The 22,954-nt window shown below is 37.6% G+C and overlaps 1 protein-coding gene across 1 annotated transcript in view; it reads right to left on the bottom strand.

Annotated features, from left to right (window-relative positions):
• Morc1 (MORC family CW-type zinc finger 1) overlaps positions 1–22,954 on the bottom strand; it is a 137,173-nt gene that overhangs the window by 81,831 nt on the left and 32,388 nt on the right. Inside the window, exons 10-14 of the mRNA XM_048345812.1 lie at positions 12,715–12,794; positions 11,776–11,846; positions 9,406–9,470; positions 7,634–7,777; positions 5,791–5,945 (exon numbers count right to left, since the gene is read on the bottom strand). Coding sequence (XP_048201769.1) covers positions 5,791–5,945; positions 7,634–7,777; positions 9,406–9,470; positions 11,776–11,846; positions 12,715–12,794 — 515 coding nt within the window. The remainder of the gene's footprint in view (positions 1–5,790; positions 5,946–7,633; positions 7,778–9,405; positions 9,471–11,775; positions 11,847–12,714; positions 12,795–22,954) is intronic.

Below are 22,954 nucleotides of genomic sequence, written 5' to 3' on the forward strand. Positions count from 1 at the left end.
CAGCTGGTTCTGTATCTAAGTTGTGGGAGCATATTCTTTGAAAGACTTCCTGAGGAAAGCAAAGGGTCAATCTGATTAAATACTGTCATGTGCATGTATAAAACACCATGGTGGTGGGCTGGGGATATAGCCTAGTGGCAAGAGTGCCTGCCTCGGATACACGAGGCCCTAGGTTCGATTCCCCAGCACCACATATACAGAAAACGGCCAGAAGCGGCGCTGTGGCTCAAGTGGCAGAGTGCTAGCCTTGAGCGGGCAGAAGCCAGGGACAGTGCTCAGGCCCTGAGTCCAAGGCCCAGGACTGGCCAAAAAAAAAAAAAAAAAAAACACCATGGTGAAACCCCTTTGGAAAATTATGATACATTAATAAATAATGAATTGTAGGAATGTAAAACTGGACCTGTCTGAGATGTGAGCACTAGTAGAAGAGGAATTGAGTGGGTGAATATGGTCAAATACTTTATGTGCATGTGTGAAAATGGAACAATGAAGCTTATTGACAAGAAAGAGTGGGGTGTAGGAAGGAGGGAGAGAGTGAGTGCATGGCACGCATATACAGACATGTTGAAATGGAATTCATTGATAAGAACAAAAAGGTAAGGAAAAGATAATTCTACGGTTTCTAGAAAAGTGATTATGGTTTTCATTTCATGAAAAAGCTCTGAGGTAGAAAGTTTTGATGGATGCACAATAATGGGACTATACCTGAATGTCTTATGTGTACATCTGAAAATGGCACATATTTTAGCATAATTTGAAAAAGTCCGCTCAATAAATAGCTATGGGGGGAAAAGTCCAGATTTTAAACATAACTCTCTCTTCTAAAGTGCACATAAATAAGCTAATAAAGAGGGTTGGGACATCTTGCTCAAGTGTAACAAAGGAATATCAAATGAAAAGAATCAAATTGTACACAATTCCAAATGAAATAGAAGTGCTAGACTTTTTATTTGCAACAGCAGGTGAGCTAAGAAACTTCATCGAAAATGACCAAAAAAAGTCCTCATGATAACACAAGTACAATCAGAAAAAAAAGGAAGTGCACATGCTGTTGATGGTAGTAATTCCAATTATCAGGAAAAAGTAAAGTAAATGGATAAAATCTGAGAATGTAACTTTTCCCAACACAAGTCAACCAGTGAACTCCCGAACCATCCAGTTATTTGTGAGAATTGATGTGAGCTGACGATTTTAAAGAGCCTATATTCATGCCTCATAACTAATTACGTAGAGTGTCTATGTCATATCTGATTGTTTTCATTGTCTCTGTTTCCTCTCACATCAAGTTATTACTCAATTTTTAATTGTTTAGAATTTTTAACAGTTTAGAATTCTACTGCATCTGTCAGACTGTGAAGTTACAAATTAGTAATGGGTAACCAAATTGTGTATGACAGAAGGCTTTTCTTTGTTGAAATATTAAAGCTAATAAAATAAAATCTCATAGAATTAGAGTAATTGTTTTGGGAAATTTCCATGAGATTTGAGCACTAATCATTAACTGTTAATATTATTGAGAGACAATTATTGGAGAATGTATGGCTCCCAATGAAAGAGGCCTCTTAATAAAATGGTCTATAGAGTGCTCACTTCCTGATATCTTCTCACTGTAACCTCAAGGTTAGATGTGCAGAGGGGTTACAGTTACATACATAAGGCAGTGAGTACATTTCTTGTCAAACTTGTTACCACCTCCCTCATTTTTCTCCCACCTTCCCTCCCCTTCAATTCCCACCAAGCTGTTTTACAGCATATTTTAGGTATAATAGCACCTCTTTTATAATGACATCAATCTCAATCATGAGGCTTCTGTTCTTTATGACTACTAATCTGTCCCACCCCCAAGATCCCTCCTCCAAATTGCACTCCCTTGGAGTTAGGGTTTGAATATTGTTTCTCTCTCGCTCCTTCTCTCTCTCTCTCTCTCTCTCTCTCTCACACACACACACACACACACACACACACACACACACACACACACTCAGAACATAGCAGCCTACGAGACTGGCAGCACTCACGCCATGTTTGATTTCTTAGTCCTAGGGCATTCATGCCAAGCACAGCTAAACAAATGAAAGAATACATGAGAAATAAACTTAGATTTAACAGGAAGATATATTTATAATAGAGTGGTGAGGAGATTCATGAACCAGTTCAAGAAGCTATCATTTCCCTTTTCATGGGAGGCTCTTGCTCAGGCTTAAATGAGATTGAAGGAATTTTGGTGACCAGACCAAATTATTTTTAGCCTCTGTGTGAGCCAAAAGACCTATGATTTAAATTCTGTGGGCAAGGTTATGTTTCTAACACCATAGATTTCATTTTAGCACATCAGCTCAATTCAGATCCATTCTGGAAAGGTTTTGTAAACACATTTTAACATAATTGGTTCTGTTCAAATCAAAATTTCATTTGCTGTTACTCCCTTCTTTTCTTTCTCCCCTCCGTACTCCCCAAAGGGGATGAATAATATTTCCACCTTCTTGTAAGGAGGCATGAAGTTTCAGAAAACACAGCAGCAGACAGTGAGGTGAGGTCAGACTCAGAGACAAGAAAAAATATTTCTGAGATTCTTAGCACCAACTGTGCCAAATGTAAATGCAGATTTGATAAATGACACAAAGTCATTACCTCTCCATTTCCCTTTCTGCTGATTCGATTCTTACAAGGGCCCCATTTTCCATGGAAACAGATCAGACTTACAGCAATATAAAGATTACATCTTTTATTTATAAGGCAAAAAACCTACCCAAATACTTTTTATTAAAATTGTGTGCCCTGTAGTACTGGCTTTCAGAGTATTAATCAAGTATTATACAACTTTTGTCGTTCCTGTAGGAATTAATAAGCAAAAATCTTGAAGGTCGATCTTTTCAAGAGTTACTGAGACTATTAGTTTTGACACTGATTTTTTGATTCAGTTTGATCTTGAAGTTTGGGGGTGAAAGTTTGAGACAAATACTCCCTACCTGTGTTCCATTTTCCCACTTCCTCCTTTCTGGGAGAAGATCTTTTGTGACATTAGCTTCTATTCATAAATTAATTTGTAGACAATTATGGGATTAGGGAAACAGTATACTACTAACCATTAATAATAAAAATGCAAATATAATTCTAATTTTGAACCCTACTATATCTCTAGAGAAGATTTTGAAAAATTAGATAGAAGCTGGGCACCGTTGGATCATGGTTCAAAGCCAGTCTAGGCAGGGAAGTCCATGAGACTCTCATCTCTAATAAACTACTCCGAAAAGGCTGGATGTGGAGATTTGGCTCAAGTGGTAGAAAGCTAACCTTGATCAGAAGCAGCTCAGGGACAGTGCCCAGGTCCTGAGTTGAAGACCCCCCCCAAAAGGTAGAAAGTATAAGGACACTGTGAGGGTGCTGACAAATGACACCCCAGAGTGGAGAACTCATTTTAGGGTATGTACCCCACCAAGAAGAGGGAGTGGGAGAACTCCATCCCTAAACAGGACCACGACTCTCCCAAATTAGCCATATGGAGGTCATTTCTAAGACCTTTATATCTAACGCTGTCCTCCTCCTGAGGACATAATTCCATATTGTAGAGGTGAGGACAAGAATAGGATTACAGAGAGAATAAGAAGAAGTCAGGGAATTACATAATTTTATATTGCTAAAGGTTTGCCTTTTGAACCATTTTATGTTAGCATTTTTTTGGTTTTGTTTTTGTTGCCAGTCCTGGGGCTTGAACTCAGGGCCTGAGCACTGTACCTGGCTTATTTTTGCTCAAGGCTAGCACTCTGCCATTTGAGCCACAGTGCCACTTCTGGCTGTTTTCTATATATGTGGTGCTGAGGAATCGAACCCAGGGCTTCATGTGTACGAGGTGAGCACTTTACCTCTAGGCCATATTCCTAACCCCTATGTTAGCATTTAAAATCCGGAGAGAGATCCAAGTGCTAGTGACACACCTGCAATCCTAATTACTATTCATCATCTGACAATCATGGTTTAAAGCAAACCCCTGTCAGGAAAAGTCTGTGCTACTCATGTCCAATTATCCAGCAAACAAAGCCAAAAGTGGAGCTGTGGCTGAACTGGTACAGTACCAGCCTCAAGTGAAAAAGCCAAGGGAGAATGAGAAGCCCTGAATTCACACTCTGCTCAGATAAATAAAATAAAAACCAAACCGAATGTTCTGATTTCTATTTCATTAAGCTAGTATTCTCTATAGATTTATATTTATGCCATTCTATGTTTTCTACATCTTTAGCTAGCCCTGCCAATCAGTGTAGTAATCCCTACTTTGAGTATCACTTGAAACATGACTGTGAGGAAGGAAGAAATTGCATGTCCAAAAAGTATGCTTTAGGGGCTGGTAATGTGGCTTAGTGGTAGAGTGCTTGACCATCATGCGTGAAGCCCTGCGTTCAATTCCTCATTACCACATAAACACAAAAGGCTGGAAGTAGTGCTGTGGCTCAAGTGGTAGAGTGCTAGCCTTGAGCAAAATATGCTCAGGGACAGTACCCGGACCCTAAGTTCAAGCCCCACAACTGGCAAAAAGCAAAACAAAACGGTGCTTTCCAAACATGAATGTGCACAGAGACAAACCACGTGGAAATCTTGTGAGGAAGCAACTTTGCTTTCCTGCAGGCTGCGTGTGGTGTGGGTGCTGATGCTGGGCCACAGAACACACTCAGCAGGTTTCAGATCATGATCAGAAAATCTGGCTTTGCCAGAGAACTCATCCCTTCAAACTCATCCTCCCCTTGTTTCTATCTCTGAGTTCCTGTGCTCATCCCTCTGTCTCGCTGGTGAGAAAATCTTAGGTTAAGGAGAATCAATCAAAAAGAGAAGAAGTCACTCAACAATGACAACCTCAAAGACAGTAAGAATAAGATTTAAGTTTTCCTTTGCCAAAAACATATTGTTGATGTGCATGAATTATGCATAGTTAATGCAAATCATTGAACAAGTATGTAGTTGCTTGTCTACATCCTTTCCTAAATGAAGCGCTCTGTCTATATACCTTAAAAACAAGTGCTGATTTAACACTCAGCATACTATCTTGTCACTCTATCTCAGGCAAGTGAGATGAACTAAGTAAGTCTGATTTTCCCTCTTGGCTAAAGTTTATCTTTTAATTTTCCAGAAACATATTTATTTTAATGATGTTTTAAATGAAATCTGTCGACATAATATAGTCAAAAAGTTTATATATATGTATATATATACACACTATTATATATACACATATATGCACACACTATTTTATATATGTGTGCATATATATGCATATATGCCTATATGTGCATGTATGTATACACTCACACTCTATTTTAATGGCAATATTACTACACTCATGTTAAGTGTTTGTCTACAATTACTCCAGGGTAATGTTATTCTACAGAATGAGAGAAGTGCTCTTAGAAGCCTATGAGGGATTGTGTGCTCCAACACAATGGTGTCTTATCATCTTTTGAGTTTCTCCATCTACAGAATGATATTCTGCTTCCTTCCTCTGCTGCTACTGCATTGTGCTCTCTTCCTATCATTTCTGATCAGCTGCTTTATTTTTCAAGTGAGATTCTGGGAAAGCTTCTAAAAATGGTCTCTTTTCTTTTCTGTTCATTTGTCATTCTTCTTTTTCCCCTTTGTCTTTTGTGGTGCTGAGGATTGTACCTGCAGCCTTGTGCATGCTAGGTAAATGATCTGACACTTAGCTCTGCCTCTAGCACCTTGCTTATGGTTATAAGGCAGGGACTGTCTTCTTGTTTCAGCTTAAAGAAATTACTCAGGTTACTTTGACCACAGAATACTTACTCATGCCAGTGTCCTTACAATACTGCACCAAGTACTGTCCCATGACTCTTAATAGATGGCCATACTCTTGAACATTAAGAAATTCTTGCTTATTATGGGATAGCTCCATGATCTCCAAAGGTATGTTAACAATTCCAACCACACCTGCACCAAGTCTGAGGGAATAAACACATACATAAATTGTGTTTGCAATGGAATTTTATGCCTCTATCAGAAAGAATGACATTGTTCCATTTGTAAGGAAATGGAAGGACTTGGAAAAAGTTATACTAAGTGAAGTGAGCCAGACCCAAAGAAACATGGACTCTATGGCCTCCCTTATTGGGAATAATTAGTACAGGTTTAGGCAAGCCATAGCAGAGGTTCACAAGGCCCAATAGCTATACCCTTAGGAACACATAAGATGATGCTAAGTGAAATGAACTCCATGTTATGGAAACAATTGATATATCACAGTTGTAACTACTTTCAACGTCCTAGGTGTATGTGTAGTTTCTATTATTGATGATGCTCTTGTATCACCTTCCTATGGTTGTACCTACACTATCTCTGTAATCTTATCTGAGTATATTGGAAACCGTGTTTACTGGTATTGGAAGTAGGAAATTGAAAGGGAATACCAAATTTGAGAGACACAGGGTAAAAAAAGAGAAATAACGACAAAAGCAATACTTGCAAAACTGTCTGGTGTAAGTGAACTGAACACTGGGGGGGGGAGGGAAAGGGGGGAGGGAGGGGGGCATGAGGGACAAGGTAACAAACAGTACAAGAAATGTATCCAATGCCCAACGTATGATACTGTAACCTCTCTGTACATCAGTTTGACAATAAAAATTTGAGAAAAAAAAAAAAATAAAAATAAATTGTGTTTGTACTGGCGAAGAAAAATAAAAGCAACATACAGAGTTATCACCTTTTTTCCAGAAAATACATTCATTAATTTCATCTAGAACATGTGAAAATGAACAAGTTATCTTTTTGCTTCATTATCATAAATCTAAAATAATCCCTGGTACATTTGGTTCCATCATACAAAATCATATCAGCACAACATTTTTCAGTTGATATAACTCTTTTTGTCCAAACCTATGACTTTACATGAGAGTAAGAATTTGTGGGAATGGTGGGGTGGGGGAAGACCGGGGAGGGGGCTTTTCCCTTAAACCCCATAAAACAGTGAAATAAACTGGCCAGGTGTCCTTAATGACGTACAGCCAGGTCATATTTTTGTTTCCCATTTAATCTATCAAGCTAGATTTCTCATTGTGGAGGTCACTGGGTAGCAATGATTTCTACTAAGAAAACATAGGCTTTCATCATCTCTGAGAATGATAGCAGGTATCTGACTGTTAAGACAAATTAACAAGAGAATTGTGGGAAAATGAATCCCATTTTCATAATGGCAAAATACAGATAGGATTTGTTTGTGGTGACATAAACTTGTTTTGAGAGAAATCAACCAGTGATCCAACACTTCCAGGTACTCCAATACCCTTTCTCTGATGTACCAGTTACGTCTTCTCAAATGGGAGCCCTTACTTCTCATGTTTAAATTTGTAAAGTATGAAAAGCTTGGACAGATGATACAAAAAATGGAAATGTACCAAGCTATGCAATAAATGCCATGAAAACTACCCCCCTTAAAGTGTGTTTTTTCCTTAGAGCAAAACACACAGGTTCTCTAATACTGTAAATTCAGCCCATTAATGCCTGAACATAGACAGAAAGTAGAGAGAATGGTGAAGCCTGCTCTCATAGTGATGACCCACTCATCATTCCTACAGACAGAATCTCACTTCACCTCCCCCTCCCTGTGGGTGTCACAAAGCAAGACCATACTTACAAGGACTTCAGTTTCAACTGTGGGCCCACTTTCTCATGCATTTTGATCAAACGGTTGTTACTGTAAATAAACACTCCAGCTTGGCTTTGGTTTTCTATGTTCACTCCGAAGTACAGGGAGAGGGTTCTTGCTTTTCTCAATTCTCTAGAGTTAGATTTTAAAAAGAAAAAGTTTTCACTAAGCTGAGCACTGGTGGTTCACGCCTGTAATCCTACTCAGGAAGCTGATATGTGAGGTGTGTTGTTCAAAACCAGCCCAGACAAGAAAGTCTGTAAGACTCCAATTAACCACCAGAAAACCAGAAGTTGCACTGTAGTTCAAAGTGCTAGCATACTAACCTTGAGCAAAACAAGCTCAAGGACAGTTCTCAGGCCCTGAGGTCAAGTACCACAACAGACAGAAACAAATAAACAACTTTTCATTGAATCAAAATAATAGGTATAAAACTGCTAATCATTAAATATGGAAGATAAGCATTGAAGGATTGATATATCCAGGATTTATATGTATCTGGATATATTATACAATATCTCTTCACAACCAAATATTCTGCATTAATATAATGTAGTAAAAACTGTACCAGTTTAAAACTATACCAGTTAAACATTAGCATTCACTGATTCAAAAACCAAGTCTGCCCATTTAAATTTATATAAATCAGAATATACCAAAAAGAGTTCTGAACTCTTAGGTGGTCTGATACAGCACATATATTGCCATTTTTAAATGAAAATTTAGTACTTACAAACTTGCAGGGATTTCCAATACTAGATGTCATTTCTAACTTGCAGAAAGTTCTCAAGTTTGTAAATATTCTACATAGATTAAAATGAGCCAAAGATAGGTAAATAAAACCAATAAAGCAAGTTTGCAAGGGCAATAGATATGAACTCCTGTCTTTCTGAGTCTGTCTCTCCACACTGTTTTAAATGACGTTCCACTGAAAGTATAAAACAGAACTTGAGAAATAGCAGGAGGGGAAGAAACAGGAGGCAGCTGGGAACTGAGCAAAGCACCCAGATATAATCATTCTCTCCTATAAAAAACTTTCTCAGAGAGTGGTATCACCATTTCCAAAGTCTCTCGGATAGCAGTGATTATTTTCAGTTTAACTTGTTTGGCATTTGTGAGTTTGAAAGCAAATCAACTTTATATGTCAATATTTGGGTTTTTTTGTTAATATGGTCTTGCTATTTTTATTTTTAATAGTTTTTTTTTTGTAAAGGTGATGTACGGAGGGGTTACAGTTATATGAGTACATTTGTTTTTGAACAGTGTCTCCCCCTCCTTCATTTTCTCCCATTTTTCCCCTTCCTACACCCTAACTCCCAAGTTGTATAGTTTATTTGCAACATAATGTCATTTAACTAGATGTAAGTGATACATTTACTTGGAATATTCTTTACTATTTTAAACTTTACCATACACAAGGGGAAATTGGAATGAACCCTTCAGAATTTAAATGGAAAAGGACAGGGACAATGAATTTGTTTGGTGAGCCTATGGGCAGATCACTTCATCTGGACACCACCACCTAAACTACCAAACATTGAACTAATTTCTCTTTGAGGATTACACATATGTGCACTTGCCAATATATAATTTATAAACATCTAGTATTGCTTATCTTGGTTGGGGAAATGTGACTATTAGGATTGAGGTGATGAGATATTATAAGCCAAGAAAGAGAAGCTGCCAACTTAGAAATCAGAATTTGTTTTGATGCAGCACAGATGATCCTGGTAAAGAGAAAACCTTGTAAGACATCTTACCTCTGTTTCTCGTTAAGATTCTTACGCTTTGCTTCTATATCTTCCAAAGCTTTCTGTAATACATTCTGGAGAAATGCATGTGGTTGAGAGAGAAAATTAAGCTCTTGGATTAACATAGGGTGAGCAGATAATTTCTTAGTATCTGGACAGCTGGAGAGTAACAATGAGAACTGACACTAACACAACTGACCACAGTAGACACTCCATAGGTTCTTCTAGACACTCAAGAGCTAAGAAGATAAACGAAATCTCTCTCTACCCACTGTTCTCCTTTCACACATATTCAAGTTCCTCTGTGCCTTTAGAGAATTTTAACTCCCTTGAATGGCACAGTGGCTTTGAAACAAATAATATAAACATCTAGAAGACCTATTCAATGTACCTGGACTCTACCTTTTGTCTGTGAGAACAGTAGATACTCAAATGTATAGCATAATTAAGAAAAATCAAATAATTAATAAATTTCATTGGCACTTAAAAGAAAATAAACTCCTGGGTACAAAATTCTGGATGCCTTGGTGCTGGGGATATGGCCTAGTGGCAAGAGTGCTTGCCTCATATACATGAGGCCCTGGGTTCGATTCCCCAGCACCACATATACAGAAAATGGCCAGAAGTGGTGCTGTGGCTCAAGTGGCAGAGTGCTAGCCTTGAGCAAAAAGAAGCCAGGGACAGTGCTCAGGCCCTGAGTCCAAGCCCCAGGACTGGCCAAAAAAAAAAAAAAAAAAAAATTCTGGATGCCTCTTCCTCGAACCACGCCCCTCCCCAAATCTTCCCAGTATAGGATACTTGGTTTGTTTGTTTGTTTTCCTTTAAAGGAGCTCTAGCCCCTCATTTGTCTCTATGCTTTAATTTGATATACTTTCTCATTGCCCTACGTCTCCCATTAAGCTCTGCTCAGACATAAAAGGAGTAATTTCTTATTATTGTCTTTACAAACAAGAATAGATTTTGAGTAAGTTTCACCCACTTAGGTGAAAGAAAGGGATGTCTTTTGATGGATACAGCACTGACAGAATACCATTTCACTGTCTTTCAAGTAAAAGAACATGAGAAATAGTGGGTAAGTATTTTCATTTCAAATTTTACTGCCTAGGAGCATTTAACAGGTCAAAAGTTGAGGTCATTCTTCTCTGCCCTCTTCTTTCCATGAAAGTGGACAAGGGTTCTTCAGAACAACAAAGCAAGCTGCTCAAAGCCAGGCCCACCCTCCCTGTAGGGGCACTGGGAGCACCCACTAAAGAGACACTGAGAGCAGTAGGGTAAGGCAAGAAGAAAGCAAGAGTGTGACCTATTAGAAAGAGTGTCTCTCCACTCTCAAATACAGAAGGCAAAGGATATGGATTTCTGAGAGACAAGATGGGGAAGGGGGAGTTAAACCATAACAAATCGATAAAAATAAGATAGGTTTACTTTTATCTTAAAAATAAACAAATAAAAAGCAAAAAGTATGAGTCTGGAGACAGTCATGATTTAACTTCTATTTGGGATATTACACACATTACTCTCTGATTTCATTCCTTGCTCATGCCTGTTAGGTAGAAGACTGTCAGATACAGCTCTGGTCCTTGACAGTTTATGTGCAAATAATTGAATAGGATTCATGTATTTACTCTATGGAAGAGGATAAAGGGAAGCCTTTTCCTGCTCATCCTTTTGTACACCAACAAATAAATATGCTGCTCATGATTCACCATATTTTTTGGCAAAAGTTAGCAAACTTACAATACATACCCTGAAGCAATAGTCTTTTACTTTTAGCTGCAATGTGTTATAATTAATAATAGTTCTTTCTAACTTGTCTTACTCATGGGTATACTGCAAGGATTACAGAGAATCTTTATGAACTGTGTGAAGCAACTCATAAGAAAAGAGCTTTGTAAGCTGGAAGCATTGATATTAATATTCATAATTATGGAATATAATTCCTAGCACTAGAAAGCAAGATTGCTTATTACTCTTCTTGCCTTCCCCGTTTATGTGCATCCACGAAGAGCTGTAATTTGAACAGATATTTTCAAGGAGACTTACTAGGCTACATTATTTTAATCTGCTAGATTTTCATTATTCTCTCCTTTTCTTGCCTTACTTTTCTTTTCATTTGAAAGAAATCAGTTGTGATGCTCTTTGCACTGTTCCAAATTCACCACATGTTTTGTTCATTTTTGCACTCCTCAGCCCCTCTCGTTGGCTTTCCTCTTTCTCTGCATTCATCTATCTAGTCTGTTTACCTGTGTTAGAAACAACTTAATCTTCTGAGGTCACCTGTGCTTACAAGGTTAGGAAGTAAATGGTAAGAGACAACTAGGCACTGGGAAAAGCTAATGACACTGTCAGCCATTTAAGAAGATGATTCTTTACATGTCCTACCTCGGCAGAAGGCAAAGAAATTGTGTTAGGCTGGTTTGTTTTGATTTGTGCTTCTTTCAACACAAGTTCAGCTGAAAGCAGAAGCAAACAGTTATAATACAGTGAAATCCTTGCAGGCAATTTTAGGGGTATGTTTTCAATACATGGAGCCATAACCAGTAAGAATAGCACCCAGAGGGGCTGGGAATATGGCCTAGTGGCAAAAGTGCTTGCCTCGTATACATGAGGCCCTGGGTTTGATTCCTCAGCACCACATATACAGAAAATGGCCAGAAGGGGCGCTGTGGCTCAAGTGGCAGAGTGCTAGCCTTGAGCAAAAAAGAAGCCAGGGACAGTGCTCAGGCCCTGAGTTCACGGCCTAGGACTGTCCAAAAAAAAAAAAAAGAATAGCACCCAGATCACAATCTCAGGCAACCCTGTTTTCTTTTTCATAGTTGGTTGCATTTTAAATCTTCTTTCTATTGAGCTTCCTCTTAGACATGAACACTTACAGGACATAAATTTATACTTATAAATCCCCAAGTATGAGTCAACTTTCAGCTGACTGAAAATGCTCCAAAATGAATGCTCCTATGCCCACAAGACTGGGGAAGGATCTATCATTGTACTTGCTGTGGAAAGAGCAAATGTGGACAACACTCTACTTAAAGTAGATCAATGCTGGTCTCCAGTAGGAGCTAACACATCATCATGACAAGTAGGGTCCCAAAGATGAGTTGATTAATTACAAACCTATTCAGAATCAGACTTCAAACAGGAAGTCATAGAATTAAATCAACTCTGACATGGAGAGAATAGGCAAAGCGATTCCTTTGAGGTAGAAATCACATTTGGTGCCCACAATGCCTAGAGCAGTATATATCTAAGAATAAGTGAGCAATTAGAATCTGCTAAGTGAATAAACAATAATAATGATGAGGTCCTCTGATAATCACATACCAATCTTTACTGCTTCTTCCGCCTTTTTAACTTCACTTTTAAATATGCCTTTAAAAGAAGATGTGACATACAGATACTTTCTACAAAGAAAAAAAAAGCACATCATCAAGTTAGATTACCATTTTAAAGTATGAAATAAGAGAGTATTCTTCGGGTAAGACTATACACTGGAGAGAGATGTAACTATTAGGAAAGATTCATCACACAAGTTACATGCAGCTGGCAAATTAGCCAACTTGATACCTCTAAAGAAATGCCTTGCCTTTCAATTCTTGATAATTTTACTTTTTGTAACTTTAGGAGATAAGAAAAATCTCTGCCCACACACATGTTCACTTATACATATAAAATGGGATAATTTTCTTTAAAAAAAAATCATGCTACAGTTCCATTGTGAAATTGTTTTATTAATATGCACAATTCTCTTTCTCAGATTTGTCACTGACATGGGGTGAATTGCTTCTCTAAGTCCCCAAACAATTACTTCTTACTGAACCCTTAGAAACATACATTTAACATAGCATTTTAAACTATAAAAAGCACCCTTTCTGCTTTATTGTTCAAAAAACTTACTTTCAAGGCCTAGTGATTTTAGTGCCGGTGAAGACACCCCCAGAACAATCAAGGAAGAAGGAAAAAGGAATAGACACACATGTCCCTAAAATCACAGAGAGCAAAGTCTAGATAAGTAAACCCTGTAAAACATAGGCGCTACAGACATGGTTGAATCTATGTGCATCTGCTAAAAGGGATTCTTGGAATTGGGATTTTAAAATATTGCTTGCTATTATCATGGAAAGAAATATTCTGGAATGATGTTTCTTTTGAGAAAATCCAAAACTCTGTATATTGCATTCTGTTGTTTGAGGAAGAGGTAGTAGGATTTTGAACACAGGGTACCGCACTTACTAGGTAAGCTTTCTTCCATTTGAGTTACGGTCCCAGACATTTTTGCTTTTGTTTTTCCACATAGGGTCTCTCACATAGCTAGTATTATAGATATAAGCCTCCATGCCTGGCTTTTACATACCTCATTCTATACTTCTTTACCATACCCTATAGGGTTCAAGAGCTTTTGCCCCTTCCTCCCTCCCTCTTTTCTTCCCTCCCTCCCTTCCTTCTCTCTCCCCCTCTTTTATTTGCCAGTCCTGGGCTTGAACTCTGGGCCTAGGCGCTATCCCTGAGCTCCTTTTGTTCAAGACTAACACTATACCACTTGAGTCACAGTTCCACTTCCAGCTTTTTCTGTGATTAATTGGAGATAAGAGTCTCATGGACTTTCCTGCTAGAGCTGGCTTTGAACTACAATGATCAGATGTCAGCCTCCTGAGGATTACAGGAATGAGCACCTGGCTTATGCTCTTTATAAATATCTTCAATGTTGACAGAGGTATATGATGGCTAACTTTAATGTCAACTTGACTGGACTAAAGGAACATATCTAGATAGCTGGTAGAAGGTCAAATGTGGATGTGCCTCCAAAGCTGTTTCTGGAATGGACTGGCATTTGAAAAAGGAAACCAGCAAAGAGATAACCTTCATCAATGTGACTGATCTAATCTAATTCAGGAGTGAAGAAAAAGGTGGAGAAAGGCTAACTCAACTTCTGCTTTAGCTGTGACAAATTTCTCTTTCTATAGGACACTGGAATTTCAGGTTCTCTACTACAGAATTCACACAAGCAGTTTTCCTCTACTTCTATCTATCCTAGTTCTTCATCCTTTACCCTTGGAATGCAAGTGGGTTCACAGGCCTTTGGAGCAAAGCTGAACTGCTAGGTCTTTAGCTTGCAGACTGTGGAAATTCATCAACTTCACAGTCCCATGAGGTAATAAAGCACAATATGTCATTGACTCTGTTTTTTTTCTGGAGTACTCTGATTAATAAAGGCATCACAGTTGGAGCTAGAAGGAGGTAAAGACCTGCAGATCATTTCTTGAAGCCAAACTGTTCTAACAGACATTAAAAGGCAAGTTTGTTCATGACAGAGAAGGACAGGTGGTGGTGGTGGTGGGGGGGTTGTTATGTAATAAGCTATAGGCAAAATGCATTCCCAGGGGCTAAAAACTAAGCTACTGGCTTCTTATGATGTAGCCTCAGACCTAAGAAAGGACTTTCCATGTTTTATGAGTTTTAAAACTGAAAGAAAAAATGGGAACTGAGAATATGTGAAGAGACTGAATGTGTCTATGTGTTTACTCCCAAGCCCTTTAAAGAGAAAAGGGTTGTGACCTCTGGAATTTAAAGCAATAGTCTTTAAATTATGGTCGGATCTAGAATTGCTTTTATAGGTTCTGACTTCCAAACAATTTAAGTAGTCATGGAAATTTTTACTGATTGCAGTATACACAGATCACACATAATTTAATTGCTTCTTTTTAAGCTGGAGTTTATTTGCAATTTGCTTACTGATTCTCTTTTTTGTCTTCACAATGCACCACAGGTATACTGGAGGCAGAAGCGCTTCAGGATCAAATGTTGAGTTTGATTGCCTAGAGTCCATCTGCCTGGGGTGAAGCCTGAGATGTGCTGCTTACAACCCCGGAAGACTCAGCAAAGCGTTTCTATGACTCCATCTCCTCATCTCTAAATGAGTGGTAACAGTGCTGTGTATGTCATCAGATCATTACCAGAAGTAAAGATGTAAATACAGTGAAGGAACATAAAACAACACTAGTTCACAGCAAGTACTTAATGTGTGTTACTAGTATTATTATCTAATTACACCCAAACTGTGTTTCAAGAAGAAATATACTGGGGATGAGAAAATGAAATGAGTTGCTGGGGTTAAGTACTTTTCTTCTAAGAATCTGAAGGACCTGGGGAAACTCAGAGTTCTTTAAAGATAACTAAAGTAAATAAATAAGTAAACAAATAAATGAATAAATAAATAAATGTTCTTGCTGGTGGTGTGTCTTACTAGTAAACTGCTTAACTAGCATGCTAGGTATCACAAAGTGAGACAAAGAAATAACACAACAAAATAACTAAATATCATCCTGTATTCATCTACCTCAACAGTTTAATAAAAATTTTAACTTACAGTGTCCAACTAACTTTATTTCGATTTCTAACTCTAATTTCATTTTCAGAGAAGATTATACTGTAGGAATGAAATACCCATAAAAATACAAGGTAAAGTAATTATCAGTTTGTTTCCTTGATTTTCTTTTACAAAGAACATTATCCATTTAAATCTATCACCTACTAGGAGTCCAAATTAGTCTATTACATTTAGAGAACAGTAAAATCTAAGTTCTAAAGTATATAATTTTTGATCACCATATCCTGGAATTATTTGTTTTCAAAAAAAGTCACATTCTAATCACCTACTTTGTCTAGTCTGAATCATTCATTTTAGATCAAATCATATTTTACAATCAAAATGAAATCAAGGGGCAATTGTCTGAATAATGAGATAATTCCTCAAAGATGATCTAAATTAAATTACTGAAGAATTTTTTTTCAAATTTTTATTATCAAACTGATGTACAGTACTGAAGAATTTTTTTTATAGAAAGTAAAGAAGACACAAAAAGTACCAACTCTTCATTAGTACTTAATTTAAATAACAAGAGAGATAACATGATCTGAGGTAATCTACAGGCTGCTTTATAACTTAAAGATTACAAGCGTTCATTAGAATTTTTTATTTTAAATATATATTTTCTTCAAGTAGTTGTACAACAAAGTTGAATACAGTACCTCTTAGTCAATGTGCCAACCCCTGTCAACATTCTCATTCAACACTCCCACCCTACCCTTTCCCTTAATTTTCTTAATTTTTAGGCTATGTATTGAATGTTTGCCATTTAACAAAGCAATTTACATATATGATGCATCTTGATCTGTATCATCCCTTCAACATTTTCACCCCCCTTTTAGCCCCCCTCTTTCCTTCTTTTTCTCAGCTGTGTGGCATACATAATGCATTCTTGCCTTTATTCTACTCATTTCCCCTATTTATTCTTCTACCCCTCTTCTCTTGCCCCCCCCCCATCTCCCCATCCCCAAGCATGTACCCATTTCCTGGTACTCATTTTATTAGGCTTTGACTTAGTCTTTGTAAAGAATTATACCACTTTCTATTTAGATAGACTCTTTTCTGTTTCCATTAATTTATTTATAATCACAGAGGTGGCTACCCAGTGTGGTTACTTCTGGATTTACAGGCACATTCTAGTTCCCATAAATGAGAGAAACCATGCAGCTTAAGTAGTTGTACACAGCAGTTGCCGTTCAACAAAGTTGTTCTTCAGTACAATGTGTCTTGATCAATGTCACCCCTTTCAACATTCTCATTCATCCCTCCCAACCCACCCCTTCCCCTCACTTTTCTTATAATATGTTGAATTTTAGCTACAATACTCTCCCCCACACCTTCTTCTCTTCATTCATCTATCCTTTTTCCCTTTAACCCCATCCTGTCCCTTTCAAGTGCTAGTTGTACGGTATTCATTATAATTTAAATAAGCTATCTGCATCACCTTATATGATCATATGCACATAGCTATTGCAATCCTCTCCTAAGAATAACCCTCCTTTGTTCTCACTGTGTGCATGTTTCGATTGTTATTTTATTAATCATTTCAGGTGTAATTATTTGTCTTTTACTGTCCATTGGGTTTACTTGTAGATGTATAGGCCCATTCTAGTTATTACAAATGAGGGAACACATGCAGCCTGTTTTTGGGGGGTCTGGCTTACTATGCTTAATTATTTCCTACTCTTTACCATTTCCTTATGAATGCAGCAATGTCATTCTTTCTGATGAAAGTATACAATTCTATTGTGTCTATAAACCACATTTTCTTGATCCATTCAATCACTGAGGGGCATCTGGATTGAAACTATATCTTGGCCATGGTAAACAATGCTGCAATGAACATGGTCATGAGCTTTAGTGTGGCCTGATTTGTGGCCAAAAGATGCTTATTAAAATGAAATCCAAGTAACAGAAGTAAGAGGATTTTTAATGGTTCTTTTCTTTCTTTCTTTCTTTCTGTTTTTCTTTGGCTTATTCCTTTCTGTTGCTGTTTTTTTTTTCTTTCTGTATCCTTTGTCCTATATGTAAGTTTATCTGATTTAAGGAGAGGAAGGGAAGCAAAGAAATGGTGGAACAAAGGGTGAAGCAATTCAGCCGTGAAACCCATTAGACTCTATGTTGGAAATGAACTCTACAACTTGGTGCGAAGGGAATCAGGAGGGGAAAACTTAGAGAGAATGAGTGAGGGGTTGAAACTGTTCAAAAAGAAATGTTCTCATTACCTGAATTATGTAATTGTAACTCCTCTGTACGTAACCTTCACAATAAAATTTGACTAAAAAAAACAAACAATGAACTCTTGAAATGAAAAGAGTCAAAGTAATGCACTACTAGAGGAGAAGGAAAAGCATATCATCAGCTCCTTTGCCCCTTGGTCTCATATCTATTTTCTGTGAGTCTGCATGCATGCATTACTTCAGTGGATAAATCCTTCATCCAAATTCATCTCCTACCCTCTCATTCACCCTTACCTTTGCCACACCCTAAACTTTCTCCATTTTCAGTTTTTATTTTACATTGTTTATTTCTTGCCTTCTCTCTACATTCCAACTTCTCCTGATATTTCAACCCTCCACTTTTTCTCATCTTTACATATTTTGCCTTCTACTTTCCTACAACCTTCTCTCGACAATATTCCATTCAAATATTTTCAATTTGTGTCGTAGCTACCTTGGATTCTTTCTAAAAGATAGAAAATGTAATGTGTACAAAAATTATACAGGGCAACAAAAATTAAAACAATATAATATTTTTGCTTTTTAAACAGACAAAATTTTTTAAAAGCTGGGAATATGGCGTAGTGGCAAGAGTGCTTGGCTCGTATACATGAAGCCCTGGGTTCGATTCCTCAGCACCACATATACAGAAACAGCCAGAAGTGGCACTGTGGCACAGTGGCAGAATGCTATTCTCTCACAAACAGAAGCCAGGCAGGGACAGTGCTCAGGCCCTGAGTCCAAGGCCCAGGACTGGCAAAAAATAAAATATATGTATATGAAAGAAAATATTGCTTATGCCAAGTACTGATTTGGTATGATATGAGAAGTAAATTTTCACACTGCCAATGTGGGAATAAACTGATTCTCACTTCCTAGAGGGTATTTTAACAATAGCTATCAAATCTAATTATGCAAATGGCTTCCACATAGTACACATCTATCATCTGTTCTATAAAATAACTGCATATGAGCATAAATATATATAAATATTTATTATTCAAAACCATTATTTCCAAATTTTTCCAGGCATGTCCACTTTAGCATTGTTTTTAACCATGACAAATTGAAAATTATCATGTATATTGCTAAAAAATACATTTCAATAAACCAGAATACTACAAAATATATTTAGCAATGACAAATCTCCAAGATACAATTGTAAGTGAATAAAGTAAACCACATAAAATTTAACAATTGGAAAAAATTCTATGTCTGTACATGAATATATGTGAGAATTTAAATGTGTAAAGAATCTGGATGTATATTTATTGAACTCCTAACAGAGGTTCCTTTTTGTGGAACGAGCGATTGCTAGAACACAGAAGGGATGACATGGAAAAGGCAGCTCTTAGCTATTTGACTTTTTGCCATATCTAATTCTATACTGCTTGAATATTTTTTAGCTTTACTATATTGAGAGTAAAATAGTGGTCTCTGGAGAATTTTAAAAGTATGAAGAAACACTAAATAGCTTTCAAGGCTTCAATGCACAAGTAGAGTACAGTATAACAGCTTTTTGAGTGACTGATTTGATCAAAACAATCTGGAAAAAATTTAAACTTTTATCACCATTCAACTTCGACACTTAATCATTTGTCCAAAAGTGTTGGCTATTCTCAAATATAATATAAGGTTTTACTATGTTGGAGAAAAACTGAGACAATGACCACTCTAAGCTGTTCTTAATGCAGCAAATTAGTCTACACTTATGAATTATAACTTCATTGTATACTATTATATAGTATTTTTTAAATTATGGAAATTTGCCTGATTTAATCATATTATCAAATCATTACAGTCCCTAGTTTTACCTTACAATACATAATAAGGCAAGATCTAGAATAGTGTAGCTGGTATAATGTTGCTAGCTAGACTCTGGATAGCAAATAGACCTCAAACTTAAGTGTGTCCAGAATGAAGTGGAGGAAATATCAACTACTACTCCTAAGCCTTATAACTACACCTCCCTCAATCCCTTGTTTTGCCCAGGTATAAAACTTCACAGACCTCTGCTCTCTTCTCCCCTCTCCTCTGTCCTCTCTTTCCATGCCCCCCTCCACATCCAATCGCTCTTCACCTGGACACTTTTCACCACTCTCGGAGATCAAGCCATTGTCACTTCTCCTCTAGAAAACAGTAATGCTCTCTAGCGTACCTAACCTTCCTTCCTCCCTTCTTGTCCCATAAAATCAATTCTCCATTCAGCAGCCAGAACAGGTGTCTTAAAAATCTGAATCAATTATTGCTTGAAAGTCACTCCATTCTCATGATAGCCATTTACCCTTATCATACTGCTCCAGGCTTAATCTGCCCCCATCTATGTAATTTCTTCCCAATTATCATGCTCTAAACTCTACTATCCTTTATTCCTACCTTAGTAATTACTGTCCTCTCTTCCATATTTCCCACAATTGTTTTATAACTCACTGTGAAACCCACTCTCCTAGAAGTCTCCCAGGGAGGGAGGGTTTGCCTCCTGCTATGCATGCCTTGTTGCATTGCTCTCCATGCTGAATCTAGGCTGAACTATGTGGCCAAGACAGTGCTGTACAAGTGATAGCAGGTAACCTTGGAAATAGGATTATAAAAGTTTGCATCTTCTATTTTGTTCTCTTGAGTTGCTCACTCTACTGGATGCCCACCGCATATGTCATAAAAATATTCAGGTAGATGTGTGAGATGGGCCTTGTACAGAAGAACTCAGTTGCAGGCCATGCAGGAAGACACCATTGAATGGGGTCTTCTAGCTCCACTGAAGCACCAGTATCCCCAGTCAAAATCCAACAGTACCTCTTTGAGAAACCATAAGTCCAAAGCACTAAATACAGCAGCTCTCAAACCATCAACTCACAGAAACAGAGGGATAATAAATGGTTACTCTTATTATGAAGCCATTAAATCTGGAGAGGATGTGTTATCCTGGTGTTTACAGAAACAGAGGGATAATAAATGGTTACTCTTATTATGAAGCCATTAAATCTGGAGAGGATGTGTTATCCTGGTGTTTGTAACTATGAAATCATTCTCTCAGCTTATTTAGCTGTTTGTAAAGAAGGGACTTCCTGACCACTTTCCTAAAGTTTATTGTGCTGAATTCCTCACTGCTCATAAGAATGTCTTATGCACAATGGTCACTCTATTTGTTATTCATTTGTATTGCAACTACAGCTGCTTTGCAAGTATTTCAGGAAGGTTGCCAAGTGCTTCTGTGTTTAAAAGAAACATAGTTTTGTTTTAATTCTCCCAACACCTGGGAGAGAAGAATTGCCAACTGACAGTGGAGACTAAATTCAGAAAGTCCCTGACTAGTAAATGACACTGCTGAAATTTTAATCCATATTTGGCTAATTCAAAATTTACATCCAAGTTGGAAATAATAAAGGATTTCATTAAGAAATATTTTTAAACTCATTATCATATACCGAGTTTCTCAAATTATTACCCTATCTATGCAGATGGGGTGTGAGAGCATAGAGAACAGGCCCTAAACATAAAGACTGCTTCAAAAGTGTTACATAGGGGGAATGAGGGATGAGGTAACAAACAGTACAAGAAATGTATCCAGTGCCTAATGTATGAAACTGTAACCTCTCCATAATTCAGTTTGATAATAAACTATATAAAGTGTTCCATAGTATTCAGCATCAGATCATCAAGTCAGTGGCCTTGAATACTTAGATAAGAATCATGCTACTCTGGGAAAAGCAGGATGCCTCTAATTCATCTCACTGGGCTCTTTCCTAAGCTGGCTTACATGTAAGGTCCATTAATGGAGAATAGTGTTCTTCCAATCATTTTCCATTGCCTCCCTTAGAGTACTTTCACAAGTGACCAATTTACTCCCTTCTTTCATCCTAACATGCAGAGATTTAGTGCCAGTATAAATCTGAAAGTTATTTTTCTCCTCAAGCTAAAGAATACAAAGCCAAAGAAACAAGCAGTTTTGTGCCTCCTAAGTTCAAGTACCCTGTCCACACATTAACCTGTCCATACTAATTAAGCAATATGTAAAACTCCCAGAATTGGAGGCTTATAAAAATCTTCTGTTAAAAGAGACCCTAGAAATCATGTAGTCAAAATTTCTCCCTAAAGAACAACTTCTTGTACAATCTAGAATTCTCCAAAGACAAATCTACATGTCATTAATCCCCTCCCTGCTTAGATCCCTCTCTGAGTTGCTGTATTTCATGCTCTGTGTGTCTATAGGAACTCAACTTGCCAACCAGGACATTCTGTGTTCAATATAACAAACATTAAATCTTCTACTTGGCCCAAAGACTGGTGTCCAAACAAAGGAAGGTATGAGTGGCCAGTCTCCAGCCTTGGAAACACTGGTCCAATGTCATTGACTAGGCAGCTGTTATGCCTCCCTATTACTTGACTAACCCATGTCCTGTGAAGTTGTGTCTCCATAAACTCCGCTTACAGGGACAGCTGTAATTTCATGGTGGATACCCACTCAACTGGGCAGATGCTAGGTACACCGGGAAGACAGAACCCAAGCTTATCTTGAGCAACATTGGGCTGTTGTTTCAGTAGTCCAGAATCCCCATGGTGTTGGTGAGGCATCTGTAATGGCTGCTTAATACTTGACTTCTCTGAATAACTTTATACAAAGTATTGATGAAAACACACCAGTTATATGCCTCTTCCTTGTAAAAACAACCTAACACACTCACTGCGAACTACCTGTCTTGTACTCATCCAAGTTGTATCTTCTGGAATTCTTGTTACCACATCATATCCTTTCTTTTACATTTTCATTCAGTTGGAAGTGTTCTGTTTTTTCTGGTATGGTCCTCTCTTTCAACAATAACCCCTCACTGAACAGTTATTCTCCTAAGAGCTAGACACTTTGCAGGAAGTCTCTGTCCCTCCTAAATGATCTCTGTCTGCGCATCTCCCTGCAGACCTGGTATAAATAAAGACAATTGATTTGGACAATGACTAACTCATTCGGCTTGTAAATTCCTTC

This window comes from Perognathus longimembris, chromosome 5, assembly GCF_023159225.1.
Source record: "Perognathus longimembris pacificus isolate PPM17 chromosome 5, ASM2315922v1, whole genome shotgun sequence".
In the NCBI taxonomy this organism is placed as follows: Eukaryota; Metazoa; Chordata; class Mammalia; order Rodentia; family Heteromyidae; genus Perognathus; species Perognathus longimembris.